The sequence below is a fragment of the Euleptes europaea genome, chromosome 17, assembly GCF_029931775.1.
Source record: "Euleptes europaea isolate rEulEur1 chromosome 17, rEulEur1.hap1, whole genome shotgun sequence".
Lineage (NCBI taxonomy): Eukaryota > Metazoa > Chordata > Lepidosauria > Squamata > Sphaerodactylidae > Euleptes > Euleptes europaea.
The window spans coordinates 51,674,238-51,691,074 of record NC_079328.1 but is presented as its reverse complement, the minus strand read 5'-3'; the positions used below and the strand labels follow the sequence as shown (position 1 = coordinate 51,691,074).

At 61.4% G+C, this 16,837-nt stretch overlaps 3 protein-coding genes across 3 annotated transcripts; 2 read left to right on the top strand and 1 right to left on the bottom strand.

Annotated features, from left to right (window-relative positions):
* ATXN1L (ataxin 1 like) lies at positions 1-2,083 on the top strand. The gene has a single exon (XM_056862646.1). The coding sequence runs from the start codon at positions 1-3 to the stop codon at positions 2,020-2,022; it is 2,022 nt and encodes a 673-aa protein (XP_056718624.1). The 3' UTR covers positions 2,023-2,083.
* A 1,813-nt stretch (positions 2,084-3,896) lies between these two features.
* ZNF821 (zinc finger protein 821) lies at positions 3,897-9,779 on the bottom strand. Its single transcript, XM_056862426.1, has 8 exons — positions 9,740-9,779; positions 8,873-8,986; positions 8,612-8,763; positions 8,090-8,197; positions 7,640-7,806; positions 6,608-7,305; positions 5,488-5,626; positions 3,897-3,930 (listed from the first exon to the last, which is right to left on the bottom strand). The coding sequence occupies exons 1-8, from the start codon at positions 9,777-9,779 to the stop codon at positions 3,897-3,899; spliced, it is 1,452 nt and encodes a 483-aa protein (XP_056718404.1).
* A 1,298-nt stretch (positions 9,780-11,077) lies between these two features.
* IST1 (IST1 factor associated with ESCRT-III) lies at positions 11,078-14,752 on the top strand. Its single transcript, XM_056862649.1, has 9 exons — positions 11,078-11,165; positions 11,484-11,664; positions 11,784-11,871; positions 12,112-12,195; positions 12,340-12,450; positions 12,919-13,113; positions 13,244-13,336; positions 13,953-13,979; positions 14,479-14,752. Exons 1-9 carry the CDS (start codon positions 11,078-11,080, stop codon positions 14,701-14,703), a joined length of 1,092 nt encoding a protein of 363 aa, XP_056718627.1. The 3' UTR covers positions 14,704-14,752.
* Positions 14,753-16,837: the final 2,085 nt, after the last annotated feature.

Here is a 16,837-nt window from a genome sequence, read left to right as displayed (position 1 = left end):
ATGCGGGCGGCGCAGGAGCGGAGCCAGGAGCGCCTGCCGCCCAAGAAGCGCGACCTGCCCGCCGCCGCCGCCGCCGCCGCCGCCGCCGCCGCCCCCCCTGCCGCCGAGGAGGCGGGGCGGGGGGCCCCCGAGCGGCCGGCGGGCCCCCCCAGCGGCCAGGCCTCCCCCCCGGCCGAGTGGGCGCGGGGGGCCGGGGCGGCGGCGGCGGGGCGCGCGCCCTCGCGCTACGGGGAGGAGGGCGGCGGCGGCGGCGGGGCGGCGGCGTCCGCCGGCCTGACGGTGGACCAGTACGGGCTGCTGTACAAAGTGGCGGTGCCGCCGGTGGTGAGCGTGAGCCCGATGCCGCCGGCCTTCAGCGTGGCCTCGCCGCTCCTGCCGCACCCGGCGGGCCTGCCCTACTCGCCCGTCCACTACGCCCAGCTGCCCCCGGCCCCGCTGCACTTCGTGGGCTCCCACTACTCGGTGCCCTACGCCGTGCCCCCCGGCTTCTTGCCCGGCCACCTCCTGCCCGCGTCTGCCGGCCTCGCCCCCTCCCGCATCCCCCACTTTGTGCCATACGCGCCTCTCCTGCTGGAAGAGGCCGCCCCCCCGCCGGCTGCGCATAGCTTTGGCAAAACCGCTGCCCCCCTTTCCCCGCTGGGCTCCTTGCAGCCCCATGGGGGGAGTCAGCCGCTGGATGTGGGGCAGAGCAGGTTTCCCGTTCATTATCAGCTGCCGGCAGGCTATTCGGCATTTGGGGTTCCTGTTGTCGACCAGAGGCTGGACCTACCTCTGCAGGACCCCCAAACCGCCACAGCGAACGGGGTGGAGAGGCCCGCGGTTGGGTCCAAGTTAAACGAGGCCCTGGATGTGGACAGTGGCGATGCCGAAGGGCAGTTGCCGAGGACGACGGTGGAGTCTGCCGCCGACAGTCACTTCTTGGGCAGGGGCCATTCAGTGAGAGCAGAAGTTCCGATGACCTCTCAGCGGAGCACCCCAGACACAGACTTGGAAGTGCAGAGGGTGGTGGGGGTGTTTGCTTCTCAGGACTACCCCGCTTGCTCAGGGCGGCAGAAGGCTGGCTTGAGTCCTTTGAACCTTTCCCATCGTGATCTCCCTGAGCAGGGGGAGGGATCGGGAGCGGCTTCAGGACAAGGTGCCTCTGCTGGAAAAAGCCACTCGCCAGGGCCGCCTCCCGAGTCTCCAGAGAAACAGCTCCACCGTGAAGAAATGCTGAGCAGCCTGGCAATGGCCAACGGCAAGGCGGCCTCAGGGTCCCTCCTGCCTGCGGCTCCGGATGGCCTAGGGAGAGCCAGTCCAGAGGCACCCGCCCAGGAGGGGCTGTCTGACCTAGACCGTGTTCAGTCCCAGGGGCACTTGCCCTCCCACTTCATGAAAGGAGCCATTATCCAGCTGGCCACAGGGGAGCTGAAGCGGGTGGAGGATCTGCAGACCCAAGACTTTGTGCGCAGTGCAGAGGTGAGCGGGGGACTGAAGATCGACTCCAGTACGGTTGTGGACATCCAGGAGAGCCCCTGGCAGGGTTTTGTCACGCTACATTTTGTGGTTGGAGAGCAGCAGAGCAAAGTGAGCATTGATGTCCCCCCAGAGCACCCCTTCTTTGTGTACGGGCAGGGTTGGTCTTCTTGCAGCCCAGAGCGGACGGCTCGGCTCTTTGCGCTCCCCTGCCACAGGCTGCAGGTGGGCGATGTTTGCATCTCCATCAGTTTACAAAGCCTGAACGGCAGGCTGGCTTCTCAGGCCAGCCCCCAGGGAGCTCCTAGGGAGAAACTTGGGAGAGCCAGCCAGGGCCTCCGAGAGCCACAAGCTAGAGCTGGGGGGGGAAGCCCCGTGCAGAAGGGGGCTCTGCCCCTGCCCTCCCCCCTTGAGCCCTCCCATCTCGAACCCACTTCTCAGCATGGCTGGGCTGGCCCCAGCTGCCAAAGGTTTAGGGAGGAGCCTCGGGCCCCCCTGATTCGCCCCTCGTTCATTCCCCAGGAGGTCAAGCTGTCTATTGAGGGTCGTTCAAATGCAGGGAAGTGAAGCCCGGCTGGTGAGTAGACTGTTGGCCGTGCAGAACTGGGCTTCTTCTCTGCTCCTGAGAGGTGCCCAACTCCTCCTCCAGCTGTGTGCCTAAAATCATTCCACTGGCATCCCCCCCCCCCCCGCAGGAGCAGTTGGTTGGCTGCAGGTTAAGCTCCAATGGTAGCAGTTCTTCTGCTGTGGAGAGGAGGGGATCAGGAGCCCAAAGTCCCTCTCTTCACACGAGCACTTTAAGAGGTCACCTGCTGAAACATGGCTGGATGCTTTTGGGGGTGGGCCCCCCTACAAAGAAGTAGGTTGTAGCAGGAGAGGTCGCCGCTCAGGCACAAGCTGTGCCAAGCCTGCTCTGGACGTTGCAACAGATCTCAAGTGAGGAGTGAAGGGAGGCACAGCCGGAAGCAGGGTGGGCCTTCTAGTCTGAGCTTCTCCTCAGGGTATTTATAGGCATTGATTGCATTGGAAGGAAACGGTTAATTCACACCCTGTTGTATGGGAGCTCCACCCAGAAGCTCTGCGTCCTCTGGGCTCTGCAGCCTCTTCCCTCCATGGGTTGTCTACTCTGCCGCTCCCTGAAACGTTTGTGGCTCAATCTGGTCCAAAGGTTTAGCATTGAGTAATGAGGTTCCTCTTAGTGTGCTCTTATCATAGACCCGCTGTAGATGATGGACTTGCAGGAGCAGCTCGAGGGAAGCATCTTCTCTCTGGGAGTTGTTTTAAGCCCTTCTGTAAGGGCTTGTGGAACTGAGGATACTGTGGCTGTTGCAATAATCTCTGAGCTTGTTGAAAGGACTTGAAAAGTCCAGTGCATATGAGCGCACTTGGCATCTTAATAAAACGAGTTTGGGTTCTTTAGACAACAGTTGGACACTGGTGCCTCCGGAAGAATGAGAGTTTCGTTTTTGAATCTGGCACACCAGAGCTTATGGCTGCGTGCCCGTGGAGCCGGCTCCAGTTAGAGAATCTCTCCTGGCTTGGTGCCTTCAGGCTGCTGTGGAAGGGTGAAGGGAGCTCTGTTGATTTTTCCTGGCTCTGTGTGCTGGGGGGCCCCAAGTCTCCTGTCCAGTGCAGCTGCTAGAACCTGCCTTCCCTCTTGGCCTGAAACAGCGGTTCTCGCACAGCTCTCATGCTGTATGAAAAATAGTAGTTGTTCTTTCTCCTGCCTGCCTCTCCCTGCCCCTTTTTTGCTGTCTTCTTCCAGCACTTTGCACTATTCCCAGCTGCCCGTCAGTCAGTCAGTCGCCATCCCTCCCTTTCTCCACTACCTCCCACCCCCTCCAGCACTGCTGTGTGCCTCAGGCCTATCCCGATTGCCACGTACCCTCCTGCTGTCCTTTGAGCAGGGCTGCCTTGCTCCTCTTCCCCCAGGGCAGGCTTCTGGGGTGTGGGGGGAGGCGGCTGAGAAGAGCTGTGGCGTATAGCTGGCCACCCCGTGGGGTTGTCCCTTTACCCTCTTGAGAGTTCCACTCTGGCTCTCCTTGGCTTTTTGCGCCTGGTCTGTGCTGGGTTGTGACAGCCAGTCGGGACTGTGCTTGCTTTGGCCCCAACATCTGGGAGAGGACAGCACAGAAATATGCTAAGCAAGTCCCCAAAGTATTGCTTCTGTTCAGGCAGTTGGCAGCTAGCATTTGGTGTGCAGGTTTCCAGGCGGAGTAAGGGTGGTGGATGCAGGCCCAGCATGGCTGCTGGAGACTTCAGGGGCTGGCTTCCTAGAGCAATAAGCTGTTTCTTTTGGTGGTCACTACAGAGAAGCCTCTTGCCTGCCTGCTCCTGGCAAATATTTCTGGAGGGTTTCTGATGTGCAATAAAGTGGGGCGTGTTTCCCCCCATTGCCATGCCATGGAGCCCCTGGCCAACCCCTACACATCCTCGCCACCTCAAGCTTTGCTTTCTTTTGTTGTTGGCTGCTTCCTGCAAGAGCACACCCCAGGGCAGTTTTTGACCGGCCTACAGGCTTCTCTGGCCCCTCGGGGATAGACCAAGGCTGGTTCTGGGACCCCCCGCAGCCAGGGCAATCCTTGCTCAGCACCTTAATGGGAGTGGGGCGCTGGGCGGGCTGGCGAGGGGGCTGTTTGTTCGCGAGTGTCGTCTTCTGTAACCAACTGCACCGTATCTAAAGCCTTAGAACTAGCCCAGCCCTTTCTCCTACCTGGTCTTTAAGGAAGCATTATGAGTCTGAGGATAATCTATTTTGTTGTGTTTTTGTATCTGTTTGGAAGAAATCAATTTGTACTGTATATTTGTACTTTTGGTGAGATCCTTTTCCTGTTTTACCATTTAAAGTCTTTCAACACAGATTGTATTTTTATTGTTAATGCTCTTAACGAATACTGCATTTAATTTGTTGACTATGTAAACACAGTATATATATACATATATATATACACACATATATCTATATAATTATAAACCAATAGTTTTTCCTTGGCCGTGTTTGCCTCTTGTTTCCCTTTGGCAGCCCACGGTGGCGGCAGCTACAGCTCGGCGCAGGCTCTGACTGTTGGGGGGGGCTGTGGTATTGACAAGGTGCCACATGTAGGAAAAATTTGGAAGTGCCTGGTGGGGCCTTCATGTACCTGATGCTGCAAGGCCTGTGTGTCGCCCCTCTGCTTGGCCAGGGCAGTGTGTCTGGCCTCCCAGTAGGAGGGCTCTTTGCCACCTCACTGCTCCCCTCAGGCTGTTTTGGCCTCATCCAAGTGCCGAAAGGAGGCTTGTCCTCCAAGAAGCTCAGGGAGCTCCTCTGCTTTAGCCTCATAGCAGCTCTGTGAGGCACGCCGGGCCGCAGGTGACCGGGCCAGTATTGCTCAGTGCCCTTTCCATGGCTGAAGGAAGACTGGGAAGCAGCATGCCCCAGCTGCCACACCACACAGCATGCACATCACATGTTCTCTGATAACAGTAATTCTAAATCCCTTTGGCAAATAGGCGTGAGCTCCCCCCCATGGGGGGGGGCTGGCAAATCTGCACCATGGGCCTACACAGAGCTATGATACAGGAGTTCCCCCAGGTTTGCAAAAAAAATTTTAAAAAAAAATTTCAGTTACAAGGTCCCTCCAGTTAATATTGTCATCTCCAGGTGTTATATACCGCCCCCACCCCCAGCATTTCAGCAGTATTTTGTGTTGCTGGAATTGACATTGGAGTTGAAAAGGATGAGAAAGTGGAAGGAGGCAGCGCCAGCTTGTCTCCTGCTGCCCACCTCCTCTCCACCACACCAGGCAGGAGGGCACAGGGAAGCCAAAGTCGGTGGGAGACTCCAGATGTGGCAATGGAATCTCCCTGCTCACACACGCACTCCTATATACGTGCCCATAGAGGGAAAAGGTTGAAGAAAATTCATTTAACTTATTTTTCAGCCAGATAGATCAGGTGATTATGGTTCTGCCAGCAAAGAGGTATCCGAAGAGTGATTTAAGAAATACAAGAGGGACCTGTGAAACTCATTGCTGAGCTGGAGTGACCACTCACCTTTGAGCCCCACTGCGGCAGCAGCAGTGTCTGGGAGCTGCTCCTGGGGTCCGCTGCTGCTGTAGCCGGGCCTGGAGCAGCTCACACCATCCACCGTAGCTGGGCCCAGCGTGGATCCCTGCAGCCATCACCACCACCACTTCAATAGGTAAGAGCACACGCAGACAACACTGTTTTTCAAAGTGTGTGTGGGGGTTAAACCCCCCCAAGTTTGCAAAAAAATCTGTATTGCATCCATGTGGTCCCAGTCTGCAGATTTAGGTATACGCAGATAGGGGTCACATGTCGCTATTAGATATATAGATACCAATTGCCTGGTAAGTAAAGTGCTGGGGGGTAGGGCTGAAGCTGAATTATTCCTAAAGCAGCAGCTTATTGAGTTTTAAGGCTAGGAGAAGTTCACTGTCAAATCGACTAAAGTAGAGCTTTTCTCTTTTAAAGGGAATTTGTACACACGGCAAGAGTTCAGTTCTAACCAGCAACCTGTTCCCACCAGTCTCCAGGGCCCAGAAGTGAGTTCCCAGTCTTCACGCATGTGGGGCCGTTCCTTCGTTGCCTCTTGGGGCTTCCCAGCTCTGTTTGGATGTCACCGCTAAGCTTTGTGAAACTGGGGCGGGAGTAGGGACCAGAATAGAATCTTGGGCATTGCTGAATTTTTCTTGCCCCGCCCTGGCAAATCCAAAACAGGCTGTGCTAGTAACAGGAGAGCTGCTCATTCTGAGGCAGCTAGGGCTTCCCAAGGACACCAGTCTGCACAGATTTCCTTTAGAAAGGCAGAACCCACAACATGAGGATCACTCTCTCACTCCCCAGCAAGGAAGCTGGGTGAACGGGAGACGAGGGCTTCAAGCCAAGAGGCACCTGCCCTTTACTGGTGGCTTCCAGTCTTATCTCTCCACGGCCTCTTCACAAGAGGGGAGCAGGAGTGGCATGTACCGGCATGGCCCTTACTGCAGAGGAAGATCTTGGTCCCCTCCCCCGATTCCGAACAGCCTAGACCTCGACGTAACTGCTGGCCGGAGCGGTAACAGGGAAGGATGGACACCTCAGGCTGCTGCGAAGCCCACCAGGCATGGGCAGCAGATTTATTTTCCCCTCTGCTCCCAGCTCCCGGGGTCACAGGCAGCTCCCGGGCTGCCAGCAGTCTTGTCCAAGGGAGCAGCTCCATGCAGGGTGCCAGGGCTCGGCTCCTCAAAGGCCATTTTGCTGAGCAGCTGGCCATCCAGCTCCACGCCACTCACAGGCAGCGGGAAGAAGTTGATCTCTGCTGCCAGGGCAGCCACTGCCGAGGGATCCTGGCCAAACTGGGCCCGCAGCATCATGTCCATCTTCTCCAGCCGCCGCTTCAGCCTCTTGGCTTCCCGCTCACGGATGAGCCGCGCCTGCCGTTTCTCCGGGGTCTCGTTGGCACGTTTCAGGCGCATAGCTTCCCGGTCCCGTTGCAGCCGGCGTGCTCGCTGCTCATCCGTCTCCTGCATGCGCTGCAAACGCTTGGCCTCACGGTCCCTCATGCGCCGCACTTCTCGCTCCTCAGGCGATTCGTTGTCTCGGCGACTCTTCTTGGCGGTGCGCTCTCGTTCCAATCGCTGCAACCTCACCTCCAGGGGCTCGTTCTGCCTTCGCAAGGCCCACTTGCGCACGCCCGGCGACTGTGCCTCCAGGAGCTTGCGGTAGGCCACGCAGCTGTTACACACCAGGAGGATACCAGCAGGATACACCGGGGAGCTAAGAGCAGGGGTCTTCTCTTCAGCCCCAGAAGACCCTTTGGGCAGAGGAATGGGCAGGGCATCTGCACACAACACCTCTGGCACCTTCTCACTGCAGGAGGCAAAGAGCAGAAATGTGACCTTAGAGACTTCTGTCTGGTCCGCCTGCATTACAGACACCCCAGATCTGCCGGGGATCTTCAGGTGCGCCTTGTCCAGCCACCAGCCCTTACTGTCTCCTGAGCGTGTCAACACACCGTACTCCATGGCTTACGAGAGCAGCCCAAGCACAGCGACCCCAGCCTCTACAGTCCCTGCTTCTGCTCCCCCCACACACTCTTTTAGACCCTTCCATTTCCCACAACCCCACCGGTCCCCCTTTCAGGCCAGGCCCTCACAACACGGCCCGCTGCCATCCACCTGGGCAAAGGCCAGAAGCTTCTCACCTGTTGAACGTGGCATGGCTGGTAAAGCGCGCCCCACACACTGCGCAGTTGGACAGCTGGTCCTCAGAGTGGATGAGAAGATGCCTGCCCAGGGAGCCCGGGGAGCTGAGTGCTCGGCCACAGACGGGACACAGGTAGCTCTTGGCGCTGACCACGGCCGCTGTGTGCTGCAAGGGAGTCTGGGCTGTGAGGCAAGGAAGGGCTCCGCTATCCGCTCCCCAAGCCAAGAAGCCCTCTTCCCCCCTTAAGGGAAGAGGGGGAGAGACCCACAAGGGCCTCTTTCCCTCCCTGGGGCATGGTCCGGCCCACCAAGAGTGATGGGAAGGGCAGTCTCCCAGGTGAGAAGGGGCTGTATTCAAGCAGGTATGCTGGAGAAACGTGCAAGGGTTCTAAACAGAGAGTGAGCAGTTTCCTGGCACGTCAGCCTCCCAACTCCCCCCCCCCCAATACCTGATAGACATGAGTGACGAGGTGCTCCCGGCTCCCGCATTCCAGCTGGCAGAGGGGACAGCGAGAGAGTCCCCGCGTCAGGGCATCTGGGTTCACATGCAAATCCAACTAGATGCAACAAGAGACCCGGAAAGGAAGGTCAGGGCAACAAGCTGTCCACCTTGGGTAGGCGCTGCAACCCTCTCCCCCACCCCCCGAAAGCTGCTGGGGGGTTCTGTGTGCCTTACAAACAGCATTTCAGGGATTGCAGCCCATGCCCAATGTTCACAGTGGTTCAGGTGTCCTTTGACTGTAATCCTGGTAAGGTCAGCTAGACTGGCGTTGCCGGGACTGAGGTCGGCGTGACTTGGTAGAGGAGGGCAGCCTGCCGCTTGGGCTGTGCCACAAGTCACTCTTGACCACTCTGCCGCAGAGTCTTGGAGCCTTCACGGTCCCGTCTGAGCCCCTGGCTGCTCCCCCTGGGGCCCCCACCTCCCTGCATGAAGGCCTGGCCCCTTTGCGCTGGTACAGAGGGGGAGGCACACTTGCCTCCTGGTCCAGAGTCCCCCGCGTGGGGGAGCCCAGCGGCTCATCCGGCTCCAGCTCCTGCTTCACTTGTGCCAGCGCACTGTCTTCCTCCGATGCAGGGGAGGAGACCTCGTCTTGGGTCGTCTCTTCGTCCCCCTCGCTGTCACCTGGAAGTCAGGAGGGCGGCCGGTTGGGGTCCCGCGTCCCGGTGGCGGAGCGCACCGGAGCTGCCCCCCCGCGCCACCCCGCGCCACCCTAGGAGGGGGCCCGACTCACTGCTGCTGGAGTCCTGCTCTCGGAACGGCTGCTGCTCCCCAAGCAGGCCGGGGAAGTCCCTCCGCATCATGGCCTGCCGCGTGCGCTCCTCCAAGCCGGCAAAGACGTGCCTCCCTGGAAGCACAAGGCGGGTCGGGGTCAGGCTGCCGCCGGCCTTCTCCTGCACCCCTCGTCGCCCAGCGAAGGTCTCCCCTACCTGAAGCCGGCCCAGCACGGGACTAATGCCTGGGATCCACGCCCCAGAACCGCTCTCCCCAAACCCTTCCTGCCAAGCAAGGGCGGCCTGACCCATCTGTCCCTTCGCATCCTTTGCACTATGACCTGGAAATACAAACGCCTTCAGCTGCATTGAGCCCGCGGGGGGGGGTGGATGGGGAAGGGGCTCCTTCTCCAGCGGGACTCTGCTCCATCGCCCGGCGGCCCTGGCACTGGTTGGCGTGGCATGGCATGGTGTGGCGGGCCCACCTTCAGCTCGGGAAGACCTTCCCCTGCGCCCCACGGTCCTCGTCTGGTGTTGCTCAAGGGCCCGCGCCCCCCCCAGACCTCAGCCTCCCCTCCCCCCCGCACCCCGCTGGGCCACGTCTGGAGCTGCCCCCACCGGCCTGGCCTCGCCCCCCGCGGCTGCACAAAGGGGGGGGCGGCGGGAGGGGGGCGCGCGCGCGCTCGCTCGCAAGCCCGTGCCAAAGCACGAGCGCCCACGGAAACGCCGCCCCCGGGGGCGACGGAGCCAGCAGGGAACCCGGCCGGGGGGTCGGGGCCCCGGAGCCCCCCTCCCCCTCCCCCTCCCCCTCCGACAGCCCCGCCGGCCTCTGCCCAGCTGTGCCCTGGCTGCAGGGCCGCCCCCGGAGCCCCCCCCCCGCTACTCACAGCGCACTTTGTTGGGGGTGGTCTGTTTCCGACGGGACATGGCTCCCCCCCCCCGGGGTGCACCTGAGGAGAGAAAAGGCCCGTCAGCGGTGGGGGGGGTGGGGTGAGGCGCCCCCGCCATGCGCCCCCTTGGCCCGCCGCCCCCTTACCGGCCGGCGGGGGCTCCTTGGCCCGGCGGGGCGGCCCAGCGGACGGACAAAGGGCGGCCGGGACCGACGGACGGAAGATGGCGGCGCGGCGGGAGCGCCAGGCTCGTGCACGGCGGGGCCGACACACAAGCGGGCGGGGGCGCGCGGCGGCGGCGGCGCCCCACCCCCCGCCGAGCAGCGGAGGAGCCCGGCCCCTCCCGGCCCGGCCCGCCCCCCCCCGACCCGCCCCTCGCCCGCCTGCAGGCGAGCCCGGCGGGCTCCGGGGTCCCGGGCACGGCAGAGAGGGGGGGAGCGCCCCCGCCGCGGTGGCGGTGGGGGGGGGGCTCCGGCTCCGCTCGCCCCCCGCCGGGCGGGGCTGTGCTCGGGCCCCCGGGGCGCGCGCGCACACGCGCGCACACGCACGCCGCCGCCGCGGGAAGGAGCGAGCGGAGCCGGAGCCCCCCCCCCACCGCCACCGCGTGCTTCTCCTCCTCCTCCTCCTCCTGCCCGGCAGGCGGCGCTGCTGCTGCTGCTGCTGCTGCTGCTGCTGCTGCCGCTCTGGGGCGGCCCCGCCCCCCGCCCCGCCCCCGCCCCGCCCCCGCCCCGCCCCCGCCCCCGCCCCGCCCCCGCCCCCCTCCGCGTATCCCTCCGCCGGCCGGATCTCAGGCTGCGACGCCGCCGACGCCGCCCTCTTGATAGCTCCGACGGGGACGAACGGACGGACGGGGGGAGAGGGAGAAGGAAGGACGCCGCCCGCCCGCCCGCCCGCCGAGAGGGTCAGTGGGGGTGGGCGCAGGGCCCGGAGAGCTCCCGGCGGCGGGTCTGGGGGGGGTGCGCGAAAGGCGCCGGGGCCGCGACGCCCCCCTCCCCCTCGCCCTCCCCCTCGCCCTCCCCCCGCTTGTCGGCGCGGCGTCGGCGGCAGGAGCCCTCCTTCGGCTGGCCCGGGGGGAGGGAGGGGGTGGGGGGGCGCCTGGGGGGCGGGGGGCGGGGCCAGCGCGGGCCGGGCTGCTGCTTCCGGGTCGGCGGGGGCGCTTCCGGGTGTTTCCGGCGGCCCGGCGGGGGCCCGCGGAGGAGGAGGGGGGGCGGCCGGGCGGCCGTGGAGCGCCCGACCCCCGTCCTCCCCCCCCTCGGGGCGCGCTGACCTCTCCCCTCCTTTCCTCCCCTCCGCGGGGCGGCAGCCGCCGATCTCGCCGCCGGCTGCGGGCGCGCCATGCTGGGCGCCGGGTTCAAGGCGGAGCGCCTGCGGGTCAACCTGCGCCTCGTCATCAACCGCCTCAAGCTCCTGGAGAAGAAGAAGAGTGAGTCGGGGGGGTGGGGGTGGGGGTGGGGGGCGCCGGGCCGGCCAGGCCAGGCCAGCTGGCCCCTGGGGGGGGTTAGGGCTGCCCCTCCCTGGCCTGGCTGCCCCTGCTGCTCTGGGCCGCCCCCCTCTCACAGCCGCGCCTGCAGAGATCCCCCCCCCCGGTCGCCACCTGCGCCTGCCAGAGGTGGCAGCGCAGAAGGCTGGCGTGGGCCCCCCCCTCCACCCGGTAGGAGAGCGTTCCGGGGGCCCTCCCTGGAGACGCTGCCGAAGCCGGCGGGTGGGACCTCGGCCTCCAGCGTCCCCCTTTGCCTTGCAGCCGAGCTGGCCCAGAAGGCAAGGAAGGAGATTGCGGATTACCTGGCCTCGGGCAAGGATGAGCGGGCTCGGATCCGCGTGGAGCACATCATCCGGGAGGACTACCTGGTGGAGGCGATGGAGATCCTGGAGCTGTATTGCGACCTCCTCCTGGCGCGCTTCGGCCTCATCCAGTCCATGAAGTAAGGAGCGGGGGGAGTGCCGAGGCCGGGGAGGCTGCTCCTGGGCAGCCAGGAGTCCTGCCCTTTCCCTGGTGCCCGAGGCAGGAGTGCCAGGGCTCAGCCTCCTGTGGTTTCTGCAGGGAGCTGGACTCTGGTCTGGCAGAAGCTGTTTCCACCCTCATCTGGGCTGCCCCCCGACTGCAGTCGGAAGTAGCTGAGCTGAAAATTGTGAGTATTGGGACTCCTGGGTCTCAGAGAAGCCAATGAGTTCTTGCTGCTGGTTGCTGCCCTTGGCACAGCTTGCAGGGGTGGGGGGCTGCGCTTTCAGGAGGCGATGTGCCTTGAGGCAGCCTGGGAGTTGCTTGGCTCAGCCAGGAGCGGAGCTCAGCTCTCCTCTGACCCGGCCGAGCACTTCCATGCCTGCTGCTCTGGTGCTTCTGCTGCATTTGCCTGCTCTGTCTCTGCCAGGTTGCTGATCAACTGTGTGCCAAGTACAGCAAGGAATATGGCAAGCTGTGCCGGAGTAACCAGATTGGCACTGTCAATGACCGGGTGAGTGGGGCAGGGGCCTGCCCTGGGGCGTGCCGTCTCAGGCCTTGCCTGAGGGAGGGGGCCGAGGCTGTTCCGTCAAAACCTGTGCTGCTTTTCCTGACCTGCTCAAGCCAAAAGCGATCTTTAACGTTTTCTGTCTCCCAGCTGATGCACAAGCTCAGTGTCGAAGCACCCCCCAAAATCCTAGTGGAGAGGTACCTCATTGAGATTGCCAAGAACTACAACGTGCCCTACGAGCCAGACTCTGTCGTCATGGTGAGTAGGATGGATGGAGAGGATTTGCTGTGGGTGTGGCAGGTGGTTCTGCCTCTGGCATGCCCAGCAACAGCCCCTCCCCCACTCTCTCCAGGGGCTGGTTGTTTCTGGCTTGTGAGGGAGCCAGTGTGGTGCAGTGGTTAAGAGCGGTGGTTTGGAGTGCTGGACTCTGATCTGGACTCTGATCTGGCTTGATTCCCCACTCCTCCACATGAGCGGTGGAGGCTAATCTGGTGAACCGGGTTCAATTCCCCACTCCTCCGCAGGAAGCCTGCTGGGTGACCTTGGGCTAGTTGCAGTTCTCTTAGAGCTCTCTCAGCCCCACCAACCTCACAGGGTGTCTGTTGTGGGGAGGGGAAGGGAAGGGGATTGTAAGCCGGTTTGAGTCTCCCTTAGGTGGTAGAGAAAGAAGGCGTGTAAAAAACAATTCTTCTCATCTCTCCTCCCCCCCCCCCCCGGTCTTCCCAGGCTGAGGCTCCTGCTGGCGTGGAAGCGGATCTCATTGATGTGGGATTTGTGGATGATGCAAAGAAAGGCGGGCGTGGGGGAGGTGGCGGGGGTGGCTTCATAGCCCCCTTGACTGGCCCCGATGGGGTTGTTCCAATGCCAATGCCGATGCCATCTCCGGGGGGCCCTTTCTCTTACCCACCTCCTAAAGGGCCGGTAAGTATCTGCTTCCCTGCAAGGGAGCTGGAGGGGGGGGCTGTGCGGGAAGGGGCAATTGATTATTTGCTGGGGGTGGGGGAGGCTGAGGCAGGGTCCCATGCGGCTCCTTCGCCTTTCTCACCTGCAGGAGAACTTCAGTGGCCTGCCTGTGGGGACGTACCAGCCTTTCTCCAGCCTTCACCCCCCTCAGATCCCAGCCACTCCTCCAACGTATGAGTCGGTAAGGGCCTGAGCAATCCCTGGTGTCCGTGCGGATGACCGCAATGGAGCCCCCCCCCCCAGCCAGCTTCTCAGGGCAGCTGCGAAACAGCCAGCAAAAAGAGGCCCTCTTCCGTTGCCAATTGAGAAGCTGTGTTTGTCCGTGTTTGCTCTGTTCAATTTGGGGTAGTGAGTTCAGTTTTTGCCAGGGCGGGCTGGGCTGTGGCTGGTCTCTGGAGAGGAGCGGGGCCCGGCTGCTGGGGTTCCTCCTCTTCCTGGTTCTGTCTCTCGTGACTCTGACCCAGCTTCTGGGAGGCAGGTTGTGTGCCAATTGCCCGGCTGGGTGGTAGCTGTTTTATCCCTGTTGCCACCCAAAAGAATCACCTCTCTGGTCCCTTTCCCTCCACTAACGCTGCCCAGAGTCCTCCCAATACAGGGTCAAGTAGGGGTGTTTTAAGGTAAAACGAGCACGCTCTTTATGTTCTGTGATCAGGTAGAGGAAGGACCCCACCCATTAAAATGGTTGCCCCGGGGGGGGCAGTGACTAGGCTTAGCCCTGTGTCTTCTGCCTGCGCTGCTGCTGTGTGTTAGGGGCGAAGGGATGATCCTGCGCCAACCCGGCTCTTGGTCTGTTTCAGATTGATGACGTCGGTACTGACAAGGACGTGTCCTCCTTGCCCCGTATGGCTGGTGAGTCTCCCGGGATGGGGGCCTCTGGCGCTGGTTGTGGGCCCTGAGCTGCTGGGGTTGTGCTGGGAAAGGGGGCAGAGGTGCTCAGCAGCGCAGCAAAGGTGCCAGTCCGGGTGCCCCAGTCTCCTTTGGCCCTGGGCTGGCGGCGCCTGTACCTGCTGCCGGAAGGCCGTGAGTTGGGTGCGGTGGTTCCTTCTTACCAAAAGACCATGGAATTTCTAGCAGGCCGTCGAGTTTGTGCCGGTGCTCTGAGGAGGAAATGACCAGCACAGCAGGGCTGGCCTCTGTCCTGAAGACCACTAGGGAGGAGGAGAGCCTGAGTTGCTTGTTTGCTGCGCGAGAGGCATCCTGCTAGAGCCAGCGAGTTCCTCTGCCCCAGTTGGCGGTCTCACTCTGTCGGCGGGCCCCCTGAGCTCTCCTAAGGTTTTCTTTTGCTGTAGCTGTTTGCATCTTGGGTGGGCGGCCCCTGCCAAGGACTCAGTGTTGATGGTGCCCTCTTTGTCTGTTGCAGGGCCTGGACTGAAGCCAGATGTGGTGGCAAAGCCGCCCAGCTCCCACGATAACTTTGTGCTGCCGGAGTTGCCCTCTGTTCCAGACACGCTGCCTGCCGCCTCTGCTGGCGTGAGCACTTCAGCATCAGAAGACATTGACTTCGACGATCTCTCGCGAAGGTTCGAGGAGCTGAAGAAGAAGACCTAAGATGGGAGCTAGGAAGGGGGGGCAGGCCAGCTGGCCTGGCTTGCTGTGGCCACAGGCGGCACGCTCTCCTCTTCCTCCTCCTCCTCCTCCTGGCCTTTCCTTCTGTCCTTCCACCGTGTGCTGCTGCTGCTGCTTTTCCGACGTCCTCTGCCCCAGGAGGGGAAGTGCAGTGCCTCTCTGCAATGGGAGAGTCCGGGGCAGTCCTACAGCTGTGCGTCCTGAGCAGAGCATTGGAGGGGGGTGGTATGTGCAGCCTCCCCCCTTCCGGACAGAACTTAGCATGGGGCACCCACCTCAGAGGTTTCGGGGCAAAAGCCAGCTGTCACTGGGTGTGTGTGTGTGTGGGGCTGGTGTTGGTCCTCAATGGCTTTGTTTTGCCTGCTGCATTCTCAGGGAGCCCTCTGGGGCCTTTACTCCTTTTCTCTTTGGGGAAGGCAATGCCACGCGTATGACTGGCATGAGGGGGGTGAGTCTGTGGCAAGGCTCTTGTTGGCCTACCTCCCTGCAGCTGGTGAGGAAACAAGGCCTCTTTCCCTCCTGGCTCGGCTTTTAGGCAGATCCGGCCCCCACAGCAGCCCCGCTCTTGGCTGGGAGCCGGCGCTTGCCTGGTGCGTCACTCTTGGTTCTTCACTCACTCACCCTCCTGCCTTACTGGCCGAGGCCGCCTCCGGCAGCTGCCGCCTCACCTCTCGCAGTGGACCGGCCCTGGCAGCAGGAGGCCACCTCTGCGCCTCCCCTACAGCACGCCTGTCTGTAAGGCTTTCTGCGGCTTTTCTTAGAACCGGTTGGTGGGTTTGTACCTTCTCTATTAACTCAATAAACCTGAGGAGTCATCTCTATATTGGGGCAGCCACAGGGGCCCCCATTCCTCCTCTTGGCTTATTTCCGAGGCGGGCGCTGCAGCGGAGGCTGCAATAAGAAGTGTGCTACAGAGGAGAGACTGGATTCCACCCCCACCCCCGTGGGACAGGTGCCCAGCAGCTCCTCTCCTGTTCTCTGTGCCTCTTACCATACCTGTGAGACTGATCACAAGAGCCAGCGAAGGGGGAGTGTGTCGCCCACAGCTTGCTTCACCTCTGCAGCAGAGGATCATGGGCCTCGCAATAATGGGTTTAAATTGAGGGCAGAAAGGTACCAGCTGGATATTAGGGAAAAAACTTTTACAAGTAAGAGTTGTTTGACAGTGGAATCAGTTACCTAGGGAAGTGGTGAGCTCCCCCTCACCAGCAGTCTTTAAGCAGAGGCTGGACAAACACTTGTCAGGGATGCTCTATGCTGATCCTGCATTAAGCTGGGGTTTGGACTAGATGGCCTCTATGGCCCCTTCCACCTCTGTGATTCTAACTCCCATTCTACTTGTTGAGGGGGGAAAGCCCATAAACAAAACAGCAGAGGTTAGCCTTTTATTTTGGATTCCAGGTAATGTTTTGGCAAGGCTTGTACAGCAGTTTATTTTCCGCGCAAATTGAAAAAATGGGACATCTCGATTAGCTGAAATGTTTGCGAGGAGTCGCCCATCCTCTCCTCTAAATGTTTGCGAGGAGTCGCCCATCCTCTCCTCTTCCTCTGTAACTCAGCAACTTTTTTTTACTGGAAGCCCCAATTCCTGGCCATAAAGGGTTTTCTTTAGTAAAGAAATGTGTGCTGCTTCTTTTGAGGCCTGTTCAATGCCTGGCTAGTCTCTGGGACCGGCTCCTTAACTGCCATGTAGGATATGAAATCCTGTGCATGGTGAGTTCCTACAGGAAAGGATTCACTTCTGTTTCCCGGGTCTCAGAATGCTCGGAGTGGGGTTTGGGGCCTCCTTTCCCCACTGTGAGGAGAGGAGGGGCCTGCTGGCGTCTTCAGTGCCATGGCTATCCTTTGGGCAGTGGGTCAGGCTGCATTATGCCAAGAGCAGAAGCAGTTGTTTCTGCACGTGGCATCTTGGTGCCTCCCCCACCCCACCCCCCAAATAACAGTAACACTTTGTGAAGAAAATCCAGACAGTGTGGGGGAGGCAGCTTTGCTGTGAGGGGTGAGGCTGCCCTACTCCCAAGATGCTTGGGGAGAAAGAAGCTGCTCTCCAGCCCAACAGAGATATTTTTAAAATGGGGGCCTAGGAACCCAAACAAGACACACACAGCCCTTTGCT

Bases quoted from the DNA above. Each gene is read 5' to 3' on its own strand.
- ATXN1L (XM_056862646.1), top strand. From the start codon at position 1: ATGCGGGCGGCGCAGGAGCGGAGCCAGGAGCGCCTGCCGCCCAAGAAG.
- ZNF821 (XM_056862426.1), bottom strand. From the start codon at position 9,779: ATGTCCCGTCGGAAACAGACCACCCCCAACAAAGTGCGCT. The intron at 8,987-9,739 runs GTGAGTAGCGGG...TTGTGCTTCCAG, and splicing joins CACCCCCAACAAAGTGCGCT to GGAGGCACGTCTTTGCCGGC. The intron at 3,931-5,487 runs GTGAGTGGTCAC...GTGCTCTTGCAG, and splicing joins TGCCGCAGTGGGGCTCAAAG to GAAGCAGCCAACAACAAAAG.
- IST1 (XM_056862649.1), top strand. From the start codon at position 11,078: ATGCTGGGCGCCGGGTTCAAGGCGGAGCGCCTGCGGGTCAACCTGCGC. The intron at 11,665-11,783 runs GTAAGGAGCGGG...TGGTTTCTGCAG, and splicing joins GGCCTCATCCAGTCCATGAA to GGAGCTGGACTCTGGTCTGG. The intron at 13,980-14,478 runs GTGTCCTCCTTG...GCCCCTGCCAAG, and splicing joins ACGTCGGTACTGACAAGGAC to GACTCAGTGTTGATGGTGCC.